Source organism: Carassius auratus, unplaced genomic scaffold (assembly GCF_003368295.1).
Source record: "Carassius auratus strain Wakin unplaced genomic scaffold, ASM336829v1 scaf_tig00215934, whole genome shotgun sequence".
Classification (NCBI taxonomy): domain Eukaryota; kingdom Metazoa; phylum Chordata; class Actinopteri; order Cypriniformes; family Cyprinidae; genus Carassius; species Carassius auratus.
Window position 1 is genome coordinate 117,689 of NW_020528315.1, and position 15,276 is coordinate 132,964.

General features: G+C 36.9%; 1 protein-coding gene across 1 annotated transcript; it reads left to right on the forward strand.

Annotated features, from left to right (window-relative positions):
- Window positions 1–6,341: 6,341 nt before the first annotated feature.
- On the forward strand, window positions 6,342–14,376 carry LOC113096447 (thromboxane A2 receptor). Its single transcript, XM_026261828.1, has 3 exons — window positions 6,342–6,637; window positions 10,344–11,200; window positions 13,195–14,376. The coding sequence occupies exons 2-3, from the start codon at window positions 10,385–10,387 to the stop codon at window positions 13,534–13,536; spliced, it is 1,158 nt and encodes a 385-aa protein (XP_026117613.1). The 5' UTR covers window positions 6,342–6,637; window positions 10,344–10,384; the 3' UTR covers window positions 13,537–14,376.
- Window positions 14,377–15,276: the final 900 nt, after the last annotated feature.

Consider the following 15,276-nt stretch of genomic DNA (forward strand, 5'->3'; position numbering starts at 1 on the left):
AGAAGAAAATGCATCACTGTTGTACAGAAAACAGAAAAGAATGTAGATAACGCTTACTGTAATGAAAATAAATTGGTGTTTCCATCTAATACCCCTTAAAATAGTTTTAGTATTTTATAAGGATGTGTTAGGCTGTTTACCATGATGAATAGGCTAAAGTAGTTGGCGAATTATTAACTGATTTTTAGGTTACACATTAGCAACATATAAGGAAACATGTAGCTACATTTTAGGTGCTTTAACTTTTTTTGTATTTATTTTATTTATTGTCAAAATTAATAGACTCATGTAGGCTATAAAAGTGGGGAAGTTGTGGCCTGGTGGTTAAAGAGTTTGACTCCTAAGGTTGTGGGTTCAAGTCATGGGCTGGCAACCACGACTGAGGAGCACTTGAGCAAGGCACCGAACCCCCAACTGTTCCCCAGACCCGTGCCCACTGCTCCGGGTGTGTGTGCACTTTACAGAGCACGAATTCTGAGTATGGGGTCACCATACGTCACTTTTTTTTAATGGTTGTAGATGAATTATAACACTAGGACAGTGTTTAAAAATTTCCTGTCAACTTCCCAGTCATCCATCATGTTGATTTGGATGCTGTTAGTGTGATCCGTCTGGAATTGTGGCGTGGGATTTCTTTTTTTTTTCTTCCCTTATCCAGTTCAAATTAAGGGCGTCTGTAACACACCCTCCCTCTCAGTTAAATGACTACCGCTCTCTTAAAGGAATGTGATGCAATTTCAGTTTTTCCTTTCGCTTTGAGCTCTTGGTGCATAAAGACGATCTGTAAAGTTGCAGAAACAAAAGTTTCAAATTCAATGAGATAATCTTTATACAGGTTAAGACTTGTCCACTTCCTCCTAAAACACCTGTTTAAACACATCTGTCTAGTGTGGGAGGATTTGCATTACACCGGCCAAATGTTCACACATAGAAAGAAGGTTTAACTTTGATTGTCGCTGTAGTATTGTTGCTGCCACTGCCATGTTGTGGAGATGCTGTGTGTTTGGTTGTGAAAGCGAAACTAGTTTGTATAGTAGTGTAGAGTCATGCTCAGGGCTTTATTTATGACAGAATAAGCCAGATCTGGGACCTCATTTTGACAGATCCTTCTCCTCATGTGCCAATGAAAGGTGTTCGTGCTGACATATAGCATTCATATATGTGACCCTGGACCAAAAATGCAGTCTTAAGTCACTGGAGTATATTTGTAGCAATAGCCAAAAATATATTTATGTGTCAGAATTATTGATTTTTTGTTTATGCAAAGATTCTTTGCATACATATTTTTTGATTATTAATATGCATTGCTAAAAACTTAATTTGGACAACTTTAAAGGTGATTTTCTCAATATTTAGATTTTTTTTGCTCGCTCAGATTCCCGATTTTCAAATAGATGTATCTCTGCCAAATATTATCCAATCATAACAATACATCAGTTTATTTACTTATTTATTCAGCTTTCAGATGATGTATCTCAGTTTCGAAAAATGGACCCATATGACTGGTTTTGTGGTGCAGGGTCACATATTCCATGAGGAATTTTCTATTATGAGAGCACTTGCAGCATATCTGCATCTGAAATAACAAACTTCAGCACACAAGGGACGTGACGATGTGACTGCTCACACGAGACCATATGCACGGATCCATACACATGCCTTTTCTTTCTCAGCTGTTTGCATTTAGAACCTACCGTGCTAAAGAGGACGGCCATTTAGACATCGTTTTGTGTGTATTTGGTCGCTTAAGCTCAACAAACTACAAAAAAACATCTCTTATATTCAAAAGGCGGCTTGAGTGCAGACGAGATCTGCTGATTTGAAGCGAGCTTTGAGTTTGATTTAATCTTAAAATTGGTGTGGATTTAGTTTATTATTCTAAACTACATGTTATATTGAATAAAATGCAGGAATTTCCCTCATTATAAACTTGAAAGCTGCGGGAACTAGTAAAACTGTGCAATATAGCTACTGTACACACAACCCCCCACTGAAATGTAGGACCTGATTCAGTATAAATTATACAGAGATTTATACAGTAAAATAAATAACAAATTCAAAAAAAATTCTGGCCTAGGAATTGCTGTTTAAAATTTCATTGCATTTCCAGGTTATTCATGACCGTAAAGACCCTAAAAGCAACTTCTGCTTCACTATGTCATTATAATAAGTTATTACGTCCACACTGATGCAACAAATGCCTTGTTTGTAATGGGTTTTATTGGTTTTGTCTCATGCTGGGACCAGCATCACAGCATTTGTCACGCGCTTGAGATATTCAGCCAATCACGACGCACTGGATAGCTGACCAATCAGAGCACACCTCGCGTTTCAGAATGATGAGCTTTGTAAAAATCGACATGTTTCAGAAGGCAGGGCATAGAGGAGCAGCAATACTGTACAGTATGTGGAAAATGTGTTTTTTGAACCTTAAACTGCATAAACACTTCATTAGACCAAATACACAATATAATGTTCTTTTTATCAACATCATATGATCCCTTTAAAGGCTCCTGACGTAATGCTGTTTTCTCCAGGAGCCGTGAGTGTTTGTGTGTGTTCACAAAGGCGTGTTGTGAAACAGTGGGACGGCCGTGACCTTGCTCTGTACCCGTGTGCCAGGGTGCCGGCGTGGGCATCAGGTGTTGGCATCTGCGCTGCAGGTGCCCGTGCCCAATTAAAGGGGCGGCTTGACAAGCTGCAGCAGGCCTTTAATTTAATTACATGGAAATGCACTGATTCAGGGTGAAATGAAGCAGAACGTGTCTGTTTGTTCCATGCAGATGACTGCCACTTGACTGACAGAGCGCTTGGATTCAGGTGTGCTGGCTGATGGGTTTTTTGGGCTTATTAACACTGGTTCACTGCGCTGGAGAACCTACCGCGGCGTATCATGGATCTGTCTGTCTGATGAAGCAATAAAGCTGAATTTCTTTGTAAAGACTTAGAATTAAAGGGAACGTTCAGTCCAAAAGATATTTTGAACGTTTCAAGTGGTGTTGGTGAAAGGTCTCTTTTTTGGGGGCTAACAGGGAATGTTCTCAGAACCTTCTGGCAAGGTTCTCTCAAAGTTATGAACAAACGTTTTTCAGGAACATTAATATAACATTCATTCTGAGTTATCTGGTCTTTAATAATTGTATCAAATTAGTGAAGTGAAGTGACATTCAGCCAAGTATGGTGACCCATACTCAGAATTTGTGCTCTGCATTTAACCCATCCGAAATGCACACACAGAGCAGTGAACACACACACACACACTGTGAGCACACACCCGGAGCAGTGGGCAGCCATTTATGCTGCGGCGCCCGGGGAGCAGTTGGGGGTTCGATGCCTTGCTCAAGGGCACCTAAGTCATGGTATTGAAGGCCAACATGTTTATGCATACACATTCATAAGGGGATCATTAACCATACATTTATAGAACGTTTTAGTTTGTTCTTCAAATGCTTTTTTTTAAAAATGTCATTACTTGGTTCAGAACGTTCAGAAAACATTCAAAAGTGTTCTCATAATGTTCGCAAAATTCTAAAATGGAACGTTCCCTTAACAGTCACATAACTAAAAAACGTTTTTAAGACATTTCAAAAACTGATTATTTTAACTGTTTAGCCACGATTCAGAATTAACATTTTCACTTGATAAAACTTTTGTTTTTGTTAGATGGGTCTGTACTTTTAAAAATACAGATTTCTTTAGCAAGCCAGCTTTATTTCTGCAAGAGTTTAAGTGATATTCATGAGCAGGTTTGTAAATGCCAGTGAAATGACAATAATCAGTAACATTATACCCCTGTCACTCAGCACGTTTGAGTGCCAAAATTAGTAGTTATTCAGAAGCAGCATATAACATGGCAGAAAATCAAACTGTGTGACACAACTAAAGAATATTTCTGGAATATATCATACCGCTCTTCTCTGGAAATGCTCAAACAACAAGCAGCTCACACTCAATGCTTTGAGAGATAGTTGAGATGAGTTATAATCTCTTATCTTGACCGAGAGTCAGCGTCTGAAAATAACCCTAGACAAGTCATAAAAGTCGGTAGCATAAAGTAAATCAGGTCATAAGTTCAGTCGTATGTGTTTGGAGTATTCTGTCTCATTCTGTCATGTGGTTTGGGTTATTTGCAAGTGGAGTGGATCAGCTAAACATGGCAGGCCTCGCGAGGAATGCATGTGCGATGCCGATGCTGAGAAGACCATTTATCTTCAAAGACACAAGTGCAATAAACGCATGTCTTTATGTAAGAGTTTATTTACAAACCAAAACTATGCAGAGAATGTTTTTCTTGCTAATTGCATAGGCTTGCAAAATGCCAGATGTTTCACATTAATTGCGAATGTTAACTGTTGCGTTGCGTTAAATGATCGACGACATGTCATTACCACTGTAAAACAGATTGTTATTGTCTCATAGATGAATAAAAAGAGAGATGGGGGGTAGTGGTGGCAGCTAACAGCTAATCGCAGCGCAACACATGTTGTTTTCTCAGTGTTGATGGATGTAATTAGCATGCTATGCTAAAATGTTTCTTTGGCTAAGTGGAAACAGACATTATGTCCTCTAAAGTTCCATAATTGTCTGAGATTCTTCACCTATCAGCTGTTTATTGCAGTCGTGAACACTGACGGGGCTTTAGCTTCACCCCACACTAGTATCTGATCCAGCGCTAATGCTTAACAGAAGGACAGACCCTTTGAAGACATTTGGTAAGTACTAGAGTGAAGAAAAGGTAGAAAAAGTTTGTAGAAATGAAAGGTCTATTACCCAGCTACCATTTAGCTAATGTTCCTATTAAGCTGTGTTCTCTGAACATATAAAACATGTAACGTAAGCCCTGGTTTCACAGACTAGGTTTAAGGCTAGTCCCAGACTAAAATGCATGTTTAGCTGTCTCAGCTGAAAATATCTTAATCTTACACATCTTCAAATGTGCCATTGTTTTGTCTCAAGGTTTTTTTTGTTTTGTTTTGGGTTTTTTTGGTTTTGAATGTTAACATTCCATTTTATAATTTTATAAACATTGGGATAACATTACTTTTAAATGTTCGGAATTGACAAAAATATATATATTTTTTAACCTTATTTGCCCATCCAACTTGTTTGAAAGAAAATGTTCATGAATTGCAATTTACACTGAATAACGTTTTTGTGCTAACATTTTAGGAAAATCCAGGTAACTCTCAAGATAACAGAATTATGTTCTGTGAATGTTTCAAACATTAAATGTTAGTTATACGAAGGTTTTAAGGGAGCATGCAAACATTATGCAAATGGTATTTCCGAATGTTATGAAACAAGTAACATTTAGTCAAGTCAAGTTATTTATATAGCACATTTAAAAACAACAGAGGTGTTTTTACAAATGAATAACATTTTTAAAAACAGTTAAAAAACAACAACACATAATTCTATAAACATCAACACATAATTTATAATCTATTCAAAGGCTACAGAGAACAGACATGTCTTCAAGGACGACTTAAAAATGGCTGAAGATGAAGATGACCTCACATAGAGAGGAAACTGTTCCACAATTTCGGACCCCTCACCGAAAAAGCGTGGTCACGCTTAGATTTACAGCGGCAGCGAGGAACCGTCAGTAACAGTTGGTCAGAGGACCTTAGTGCTCTATTCGGAGAGTAAGGGTGTAAAAGATCACTGATGTACTGATAATGCTTTGTAAACAAACATCAACATTTTGAAATCCACCCTAAATTTGACCGGGAGCCAGTGTAAGTTTCTCAGCGCTGGGGTAATGTGATCCCTTTTCCTTAATCCAAGTAACATTTAATAAACATTATATGAACATCTAACTTACATAATGTTTTTGAAAAGATGCAATACATCTATTGTTTATTTCCTTATTTCTATAGTTTTTATTGAATGTCTTTGATATGTTTATGTACACAGCAGATGCTTTCCAGATCAAAAGATCTTAAACAGACATCTTGCAGACGTACGTGTGCTATCTGAGTTAGAAAAGACCAGCTCAGTAAACAAACATTCTCTCATGTTAAGTGGAAGAACGTTTGTTGACAAACCTTTGAGAGAACCTTGTCCGAACATTCTGAGAACGTTCCTTAACATTGACGGCACATTGATTTTTAAAAGGCAATGTTTCCCAAGTTTTTGATCACTTGAATGCTCAGGACATTGACAGTATCTGGAGATCTGTTCGTCATGATCACAAGCAGTCATTAGTCACTGGCCTCTGGTGCTTTATAAAGCTCTTCCATTTCCACAAGCCGTGAATTATTAAAATATGAAGAGGCCAAAGCATTTTCCTAGAACCAATAACCGCTCATGACACACACACAAACAGACCATTTAGAGACCATGTGTTTATTCAAACATCACAGATCATTTCTACCCGCACTGTATTACTCGCCTACTTAAAGCCCTCAGATTCTGCTATTGATTTAGCGGTCGAAGTTTTGGCGGAGATCCAGAGACTCCTTCCGTGAACAGAGTGGATGAAGGAGGAACAGGGTGGTGTGTCTCATCCTCCTCGTCCTCATCCTCACAGTCATGTGTGTATTTAAGCGGAGTTGAATCGTGTTCTCAGGATGGAAGTGATGTGAGGCAGAGCTTGAGACCCGCGGATCGACAAACTGAAGGAACACGTGCTCAGGTAAACTTCAGCGCTTTTAATTCTCACGTCTTCATGTGCGTTTCGCTTTTGACTTAAGTTGAGGAAGTAAACTGCGCAGAGGAGTTGGTTTTTCTTTGTTTGTTTGGATGTACTATGCGGGAGTTTTACGCGTTATGGTTGCTAAACATTTCTGCCAAAAATATCGGTATTTTTGTAAACTTGTCATCCACAGTATCGTCACGACAAAACTAAGTCTGCAGTAAACTAAGTAACGTTAGTACAAAGTTTAAACGCTTTAGTCAGAAGGAACGCTTGTAAAAAGCGTTTCCAGCGTTTGAACCACTTTAATAGATATATAAACTGATCTAAAACAACAGAACATATTTTTGTGTTTGTGAAAACGTTTTAAGAGCTTTTAAAGATCCGATAGCTGATGTTAAAAGAACGTTTTGCTAACGTTCGATTTATTTGTTGTATTTGCTTTTAGAACGTTCAAACTTCCACTTAAAAAAGACACTTAGTAACATTTAAAGCACGTTACATGTATGTCAAACTAAAACGTTTTAGAAATAAAACGTTCCATGAATATAAGTAGGCTAATTAAAACGGGCAAAAATAAATAAATAAATATTACTCTAATTAAAATACATTTGTAATTAATCCATAACATTGTGTCAAATATGAGTCATATTTGTGCAATATTTTTATGTGGTGTATAATTTTTTTTAAATATAAGATAGGCTACATATTTTAAATATTAGTTTAATAGTAAGTTTGAGCTGCATTTGTGCATGGGAGAGGAAAAGTAGCCTTTTTACGCATTACATAAATACATTAAATATAGGCTAAAAAGTAGAGTATTTATAAATGATTGCATTCCCTTACCTCCTAGCAGCCTACTTTGTGTTTTTTAACCTGTTATCTGCAGCCTACTTTGTGTTTTTTAACCTGTTATCTGCAGCCTACTTTGTGTTTTTTATCCTGTTATCTGCAGCCTACTTTGTGTTTTTTAACCTGTTATCTGCATCCTACTTTGTGTTTTTTATCCTGTTATCTAACATTTGATGCATTTCCTAATAATCTGTTCAAGGCCCGTCTCATTGAATGACTAGTTCTTCAGAAAACTCTCATGTTCTAGTGTGTAAAAACCCACCAGAAATCACTCATCCAAAGAAACTTCAATTAAACCCATACATATTAAAACAGCTCTTGAAGAGTCCTTGCACGAACCTTTATTTTCTGTAAGAGTTTATACAATACGGAGTCATGTAATAATCTAATTATACAACAAAACAGCATGCACCCATAATCATATTTAATGTTTTGCCGATGTTTTACACTCCTGCATTTCCACACATGCAGCCAAATGCTGAAAACCTTATATGTGGTAACACGCATGCAAACCGGTCGCAGATTTTACCGGCCCACTCTCTGGCGCTGATATTCACTAAGCTGATTTCTGGGCCTCATTTGATGGAATTCGATTAGGAGCGCACCGTGGAAAGCTCTGTGTTTGGCTAATGTAGTTTGTTTTAGAATAACACTACTAAGAGAGACGCACAAACACCATCAGCAGCCTCAGGTTTCTGTACGGATCCTCGTTAATGACCATTACGAGTGGAAACACCACTCATGTATTCAGATGTTCAGACTTTTTCCTGATGATTAATCTCAGCACTTGCTGTATTGATCTGAACACATTTGTGGAGGAAGACACTCATGTTTAATGGCCAATGTGGAGTTTGGATCCACTTTACATTCCTTTGGGATTCATGTGTTTACTCAAAATATTCCTGAGATCTGGATGCTTTTATGCAAATCCACTGAAGTTCTGCAAACGCAGTTCAAATCTTTGCATTAGCATGCATTATTTTCAGTGTTAGCTTTAGCATGATGCAAACTGAAGCAATCAAGGACACACATTAATGTGAGTTTCAGGGATATTAATGAGGAGAACGCCTGAAACCATCTTAACTGCATTTAAATCACTGCAATTCGTAGCCCCAATTGAAAGTTTGACACTAATAAGCAACTAATGTTGGACTAATAAAGTCTTTCAGTATTCACAGAAGTTATAATACAAAATATGCATCTATATTAAAGCAGTAAGTAATGAGTAGTTGTGTATTAAAATCACATATATTGCTTTTGTAAAATATAAAAATAAACAATCAATTTAATAAATATATTATTAATAATAATAATAACAGTAATAAAAACTATATTAATAAAAGGTCATTATATTGTATTAATATGGACATGTTAAATAATAATAATAATAATAATAATAATAATAGATAAATTAAACTACTTAATGGAAAATGTTATTCAATAATAATAATTATAATAATAATAAAATGTTAGGATAATTATATTACCTGATGGAAGATTATTTTCTAATGTAATTAAAATATTAAATAATAATTATTGTAATTATGAATATTGATAGGTTAGTTTAAATGCAAAAATTTAAGGTTCTTTATAATTATTACTGTTATTGGGTTACAGTAATTATATTAATCCAAGAATGGTTCTACGGTATAAAACATTACAAAATAAGTGTATGAAAAGATTAAATGTGAATTATTATTATTATATAATAATAATAGTGCAATCCTGGCGCCACAGATATGTACTACCAACAGTAAAAATCGAGTTTTCCAAGACCCCACAACACTGCACAACACCACAATTAACATTTCTGAAGAATAGAAATAAACTTTCACAGGTTTGTTTTCTATCTGTATTAACTTGATATTACAGGTTTTTAAACTATATTAACTTTTTAACATCATGTTAGCTAACGGTTTATTCTTGTTGTATTAGCTAAATCACCTAGTGAACATAAAAGCCCTTTCCAAAAGTATAATAAGCGTCAGTCTGAAGGAAATGTAAGTTTGCGTCTGTACAGTAGCAGGCTGCCATTCTGGATTACATAAAGAGAAAGTAAACACTCTTCAGCAATAAAAAAAAAACATGAAATCATGAACTGGATCATCAAAGGTCAGCAGCGAAGACACTGGTTAATAAAATGGGATTAAACACATAAAGGATGTTTGTATTGTTTTGCATATTTATTGTTGCATGTTTGTGCCATTATTTAGAGTTTTCATTTCTTTTCTTTTTTAATCCATTTTGATTTCCATTTTTTTCGTGAAAAACATGAATCTGATTACTCGTGAAAAACATTGATTACTCGTGGAAAATATTAATCTGATAACTCATTAAAAACATGAATCTGATTACTCGCGAAAAACATGAATCTGATTACTCGCGAAAAACATGAATCTGATTACTCGCTAAAAACATGAATCTGATTACTCGTGAAAAACAAGAATCTGATTACTTGTTAAAAACATGAATCTGATTACTTGCGAAAAACATGAATCTGATTACTCGCTAAAAACATGAATCTGATTACTCGTGAAAAACAAGAATCTGATTACTTGTTAAAAACATGAATCTGATTACTTGTTAAAAGTTATCAGATTATTTGGAAAAAAGTGATCTGATTTCTTGTGAAGAAAGTAATCTGATTACTCATAAAAACAAATTTAATTACTCTTTAAAAAAGTCATCTGATTACTCTTGAAAAAATTTATCTGATTACTCTTTAAAAAAAGTAATCTGATTACTCATGTCCTTTGTAATGATTTACCCCAACACTGCCTATATATATATATATATATCTATGCACTAAGCACCATTTCTAAATCTTTTTCATTGTTTATTTTCTCCATCGCAGGTTCATAGAATAAAATAAACCCATCTTCAGAAGTCGCCATCATGGATTCCTCGCTGTTCGACATTAACAAAACATCGGCGTCGAGCAACGTGACTCCAGTTTGCTTCTCCATCAACAGCACGCCTTTCATACGCAACCACACCATCACCCCAGCATACTTCTCGGCGGTCTTCACTGCCGTCGGCTTGAGCTCCAACCTCTTCGCTTTGGTGGTTCTGGCCAAGACCTTCCACCGCACCAAGAGCCGCGTGCGCTCCTCCTTCCTTCTCTTCCTCGGAGGGTTGGTGTTTACCGACTTCATGGGACTGTTGGTCACCGGGTCCATCGTGGTGTCCTTCCACATTACACACTTCAACTGGCGCCAGCTGGACCCTCATTGCCATTTCTGCAACTTCATGGGCATGTCGATGGTCTTCTACGGCCTTTGCCCGCTGCTTCTTGGAGCTACAATGGCCGTGGAGCGATTCGTAGGCATCAATCGACCCTTCGCCCGCTCCAAGGCCATGTCCAACAGCAGAGCGTGCTCAACGGTGGCCATGGTTTGGGTCATGGCTGGCTGCATCAGTCTCCTGCCGTTGGCCGGATTGGGGAGCTACCGTCTCCAGTTCCCCGGTTCCTGGTGCTTCCTCAGCATCAGCTCCAAACCACTGGAAATGATCTTCGGTTTGATCTTCTCACTTGTGGGTTTGCTGTCGCTGGCCTTGTCGTTCCTGCTCAACACGGTAAGCGTCATCACCCTATTGAAGGTGTGTTGTGGACAGGACAGCGCTCATCGGAGGCGAGACCATGAAGTTGAGATGATGGTGCAGCTGATTCTGATCATGACCATCGCCTCTGTCTGCTGGTGCCCTCTACTGGTGAGTGAATAAACTTAATTGACTATTAATGAATATTAAGTGTGTTGGTCAACAGACCAAAATTAGCTTTTTACAAAACCTAGTAATATGCCTACAAAGTAGGCAACATCGTAGCCAAGAAGAAATCTTGTAGAGGAGTATTACAAGGTTAGTTAAGCTAAATTACCAGCATTTGTGGTAAAATGTTGAAAAAGTAACTTTCAATTCCTCTCCTTTTAAAAAAAAATAGACACAAGTCACTTGTGAAATAAAGGGGAAGATTTAAATTTTTTTTGTTATTATAAATATTCACAATAAAAATGTCCTTTAAGTGATATATAATTACCACATCGTCATCATTATCCTAACCCTAACTGTAATTATAAAATGCCATTCCATAATTAAACCTATTAATACAGTATTTATAAAATTACTTCAACCCATGTCTTGCATACGTCTGTGCGTAGTGGTTCTTGAAGCACTGACTCCAGCTGCAGTCCACTCTTTGTGAATCTCCCCCACATTTTTGAATGGGTTTTGTTTCACAATGAATATAATATACAAGTTTCACTTTTTGAATGGAATTAGTGAAATCAACTTTTTGATGATATTCTAATTATATGACCGGCACCTGTGTGTGTGTGTATATATATATATATATATTATTCATACTGCCAAAACATTCATGCATTTAAGTAAGATCATTATACTAAGTAATATAAACCAACCCAATAGCAGTTATTATAAACATTGAAAAATGAATTCTATATTCTATACTTCTATGCCTTAAACTATACTTCTATACTGCCTTAAATTACATTTAACTATTTTATAGTGACACCTTTCAGCAACTCGTCCACCATTTTCAGGTTGTTTCTCGTTAAGCTCAGTGCAATGCATTCTGGGATGAGTCACTGAAGTTTGGCTTTAAAATAGCACCTACGTAGGCAGCTTACTAGGTTTGGGACAGTCTCAAGTCCACTAAAAAGGTAAAATGAGGCGTTTATGCAGACATGTCAGATTCAAACAATCCCCGTTTCACATCCAGATGTCACAAACATCTGGTTTGTACTCGCAGTGTGACCTTACAAGACTTCTGTAATCATCCAAATGGGTTATAATTGTCCGTGATGCTGCTTGTTTTCGGTCTTGTTTATTGTAATGCAGTAACATTCCCATGCCACGCAGGTGCACTACTGATGTTGTAGTTTGCACTACTCATGTTGAGAGTTTCTCTATGAGTTCTGCCAAATGAGGAACGTGAAAGAGTCGCGTGAGAACTGCTGATAAAACTAATGGGAAAGAGCCATTTCCTGTTGAAGGGAAGAACAGGAAGTACTCAGCAACAAACACACACTTCCGATTTCTAACAAAACTCGAAATCATCGTCAGCCAGTCGCCTGCTAAATGAACGACAACTGTGTGTTTCTTCCGACTGTGGGTACTTTTATATGGCAAGGATTGTGTTTTTTGCTTTATTTGCCCTATTTGCAAATTATTATTATTTTTTTTAAAAATACCTTTTTACGTCAGTTTTTTTTTTTTACTGAAATATACAAATTATTTTTGTTTAATCTATATATTAATTAATTAATTTATATATATATATATATATATATATATATATATATATATATATATATATATATATATATATATATATATATATATATATATATATTTATATAATATAATTTTTTATTCATTTAAAAATATTTAATTTTTGTAATATATTTCTATTTAAATAAAATCTAATGTTGTAAAGATTTATCATGTATAGATTATTCTTTGTCCATCACCCAAAGAAATACTATGTAAGTTGTCAATATGAATATATTTTTGGAATATGATCTAAATTATGTCAATCTAAATCCATCACAGAAGTATTAGCTATATTTAATATTTCCATTGGTTGATAAACATTTAAAAATTTAACGTTTGTGCCACAGTGATTGTGTTTATTTTATTGACTGACTCGAGAAGAGTTCAAGCTCTCGTTATTTTCTTCTCAACAGGTGTTTATTGCACAGACCGTGCTGTCTGGCAGCGAGCTCAATATTCGCCGACTGCTTCTCTGGCTTCGGTTTGCGACAGGGAACCAGGTCCTGGATCCCTGGGTCTATATCCTATTCCGACGTGCCATACTGAAGCGCATGGCTCCCAAGATGGACTGGTCCCGCAGCTCCATCGCCAGCTTCTATCCAAGCATTTCGACATCCTTCCGCAAGCTGACACGCGCCTCTCTCGGAGGAACGCTTGACCACTCGGATCATGTCCGGACGAATCCAGACAAAGCCAGAGAAGAGGAAGCATCTCTTAATGTGTCTGACTGCACTCCACCACTTGATTCTATTTAGCAGCCAAGACTAGCATTTACTTTCTACTTCGTTAATAATTTGATGTCTAATATGGCGCCCAATGACGGGCGTGACAAACCTTTTTATCACTTTTGTTGGTGCATTACTTTTCGAAGAATTGCTGATAGCGGGCCAAGAAAGTCTAGTCGGACACTTTTAAGAAGTGTATATTTGAGCTCTCAAGACATGATGAACTCACATGAACTTGGAGAGCGAAGTCGTTGAGGGAAACGTAGCGTAGAAACTAGAATAGGAAAGTGGGAGGGGCTCGGTTTTTCCAGTTGGCCAGTGATTGGATAAGGAAAAGAGGCGTTTGGTGATGTTTTGGGGTGGAGCCTTTGCACAATGGTACTCGCCCACTTTTTCATCAGTTCCCAGAGTTTTCCGCATACATTTACCATTCAAGTGTACGTTAAAGAGTTTTAACCAATCCATGAACCAAACCAATCACAATATTGCAAACTCGTTGAAAAATAAGTAATTTTGAGGGTTGACCCTTTGCATAATACTGTCTGCCCACTTTTTCAGCAGCTCCTCAAGTTTTTTCCCATTAATTACCAATCTAATGCCTTGTCCAAATACCCACACTTGCGGTCTTGGCCACTTGAGAGCCAACACACACTAAATCCACACTATCTTGAATAAGGCTTAGTGTATCCCATCATGAATCATGATCTGGAAATAAATCTTGAGACTTTCTTGCCAAGATTGCGAAAGTCATGGAAACTTTTCCAATGTCATAATCTAGTATACAGTATTGTTCAAAATAATAGCAGTACAATGTGACTAACCAGAATAATCAAGGTTTTTAGTATATTTTTTATTGCTACGTGGCAAACAAGTTACCAGTAGGTTCAGTAGATTGTCAGAAAACAAACAAGACCCAGCATTCATGATATGCACGCTCTTAAGGCTGTGCAATTGGGCAATTAGTTGAAAGGGGTGTGTTAAAAAAAATAGCAGTGTCTACCTTTGACTGTACAAACTCAAAACTATTTTGTACAAACATTTTTTTTTTCTGGGATTTAGCAATCCTGTGAATCACTAAACTAATATTTAGTTGTATGACCACAGTTTTTTAAAACTGCTTGACATCTGTGTGGCATGGAGTCAACCAACTTGTGGCACCTCTCAGCTGTTATTCCACTCCATGATTCTTTAACAACATTCCACAATTCATTCACATTTCTTGGTTTTGCTTCAGAAACAGCATTTTTGATATCACCCCACAAGTTCTCAATTGGATTAAGGTCTGGAGATTGGGCTGGCCACTCCATAACATTAATTTTGTTGGTTTGGAACCAAGACTTTGCCCGTTTACTAGTGTGTTTTGGGTCATTGTCTTGTTGAAACAACCATTTCAAGGGCATGTCCTCTTCAGCATAGGGCAACATGACCTCTTCAAGTATTTGAACATATGCAAACTGATCCATGATCCCTGGTATGCGATAAATAGGCCCAACACCATAGTAGGAGAAACATGCCCATATCATGATGCTTGCACCTCCATGCTTCACTGTCTTCACTGTGTACTGTGGCTTGAATTCAGAGTTTGGGGGTCGTCTCACAAACTGCCTGTGGCCCTTGGACCCAAAAAGAACAATTTTACTCTCATCAGTCCACAAAATGTTCCTCCATTTCTCTTTAGGCCAGTTGATGTGTTCTTTGGCAAATTGTAACCTCTTCTGCACATGCCTTTTTTTTAACAGAGGGACTTTGCGGGGGATTCTTGAAAATAGA

Excerpts from the sequence above, each read along its gene's own strand:
- LOC113096447 (XM_026261828.1), top strand. The coding sequence starts at position 10,385 with ATGGATTCCTCGCTGTTCGACATTAACAAAACATCGGCGTCGAGCAAC. Across the intron at positions 11,201-13,194 it reads TCTGCTGGTGCCCTCTACTG|GTGTTTATTGCACAGACCGT; the intron begins GTGAGTGAATAA and ends TCTTCTCAACAG.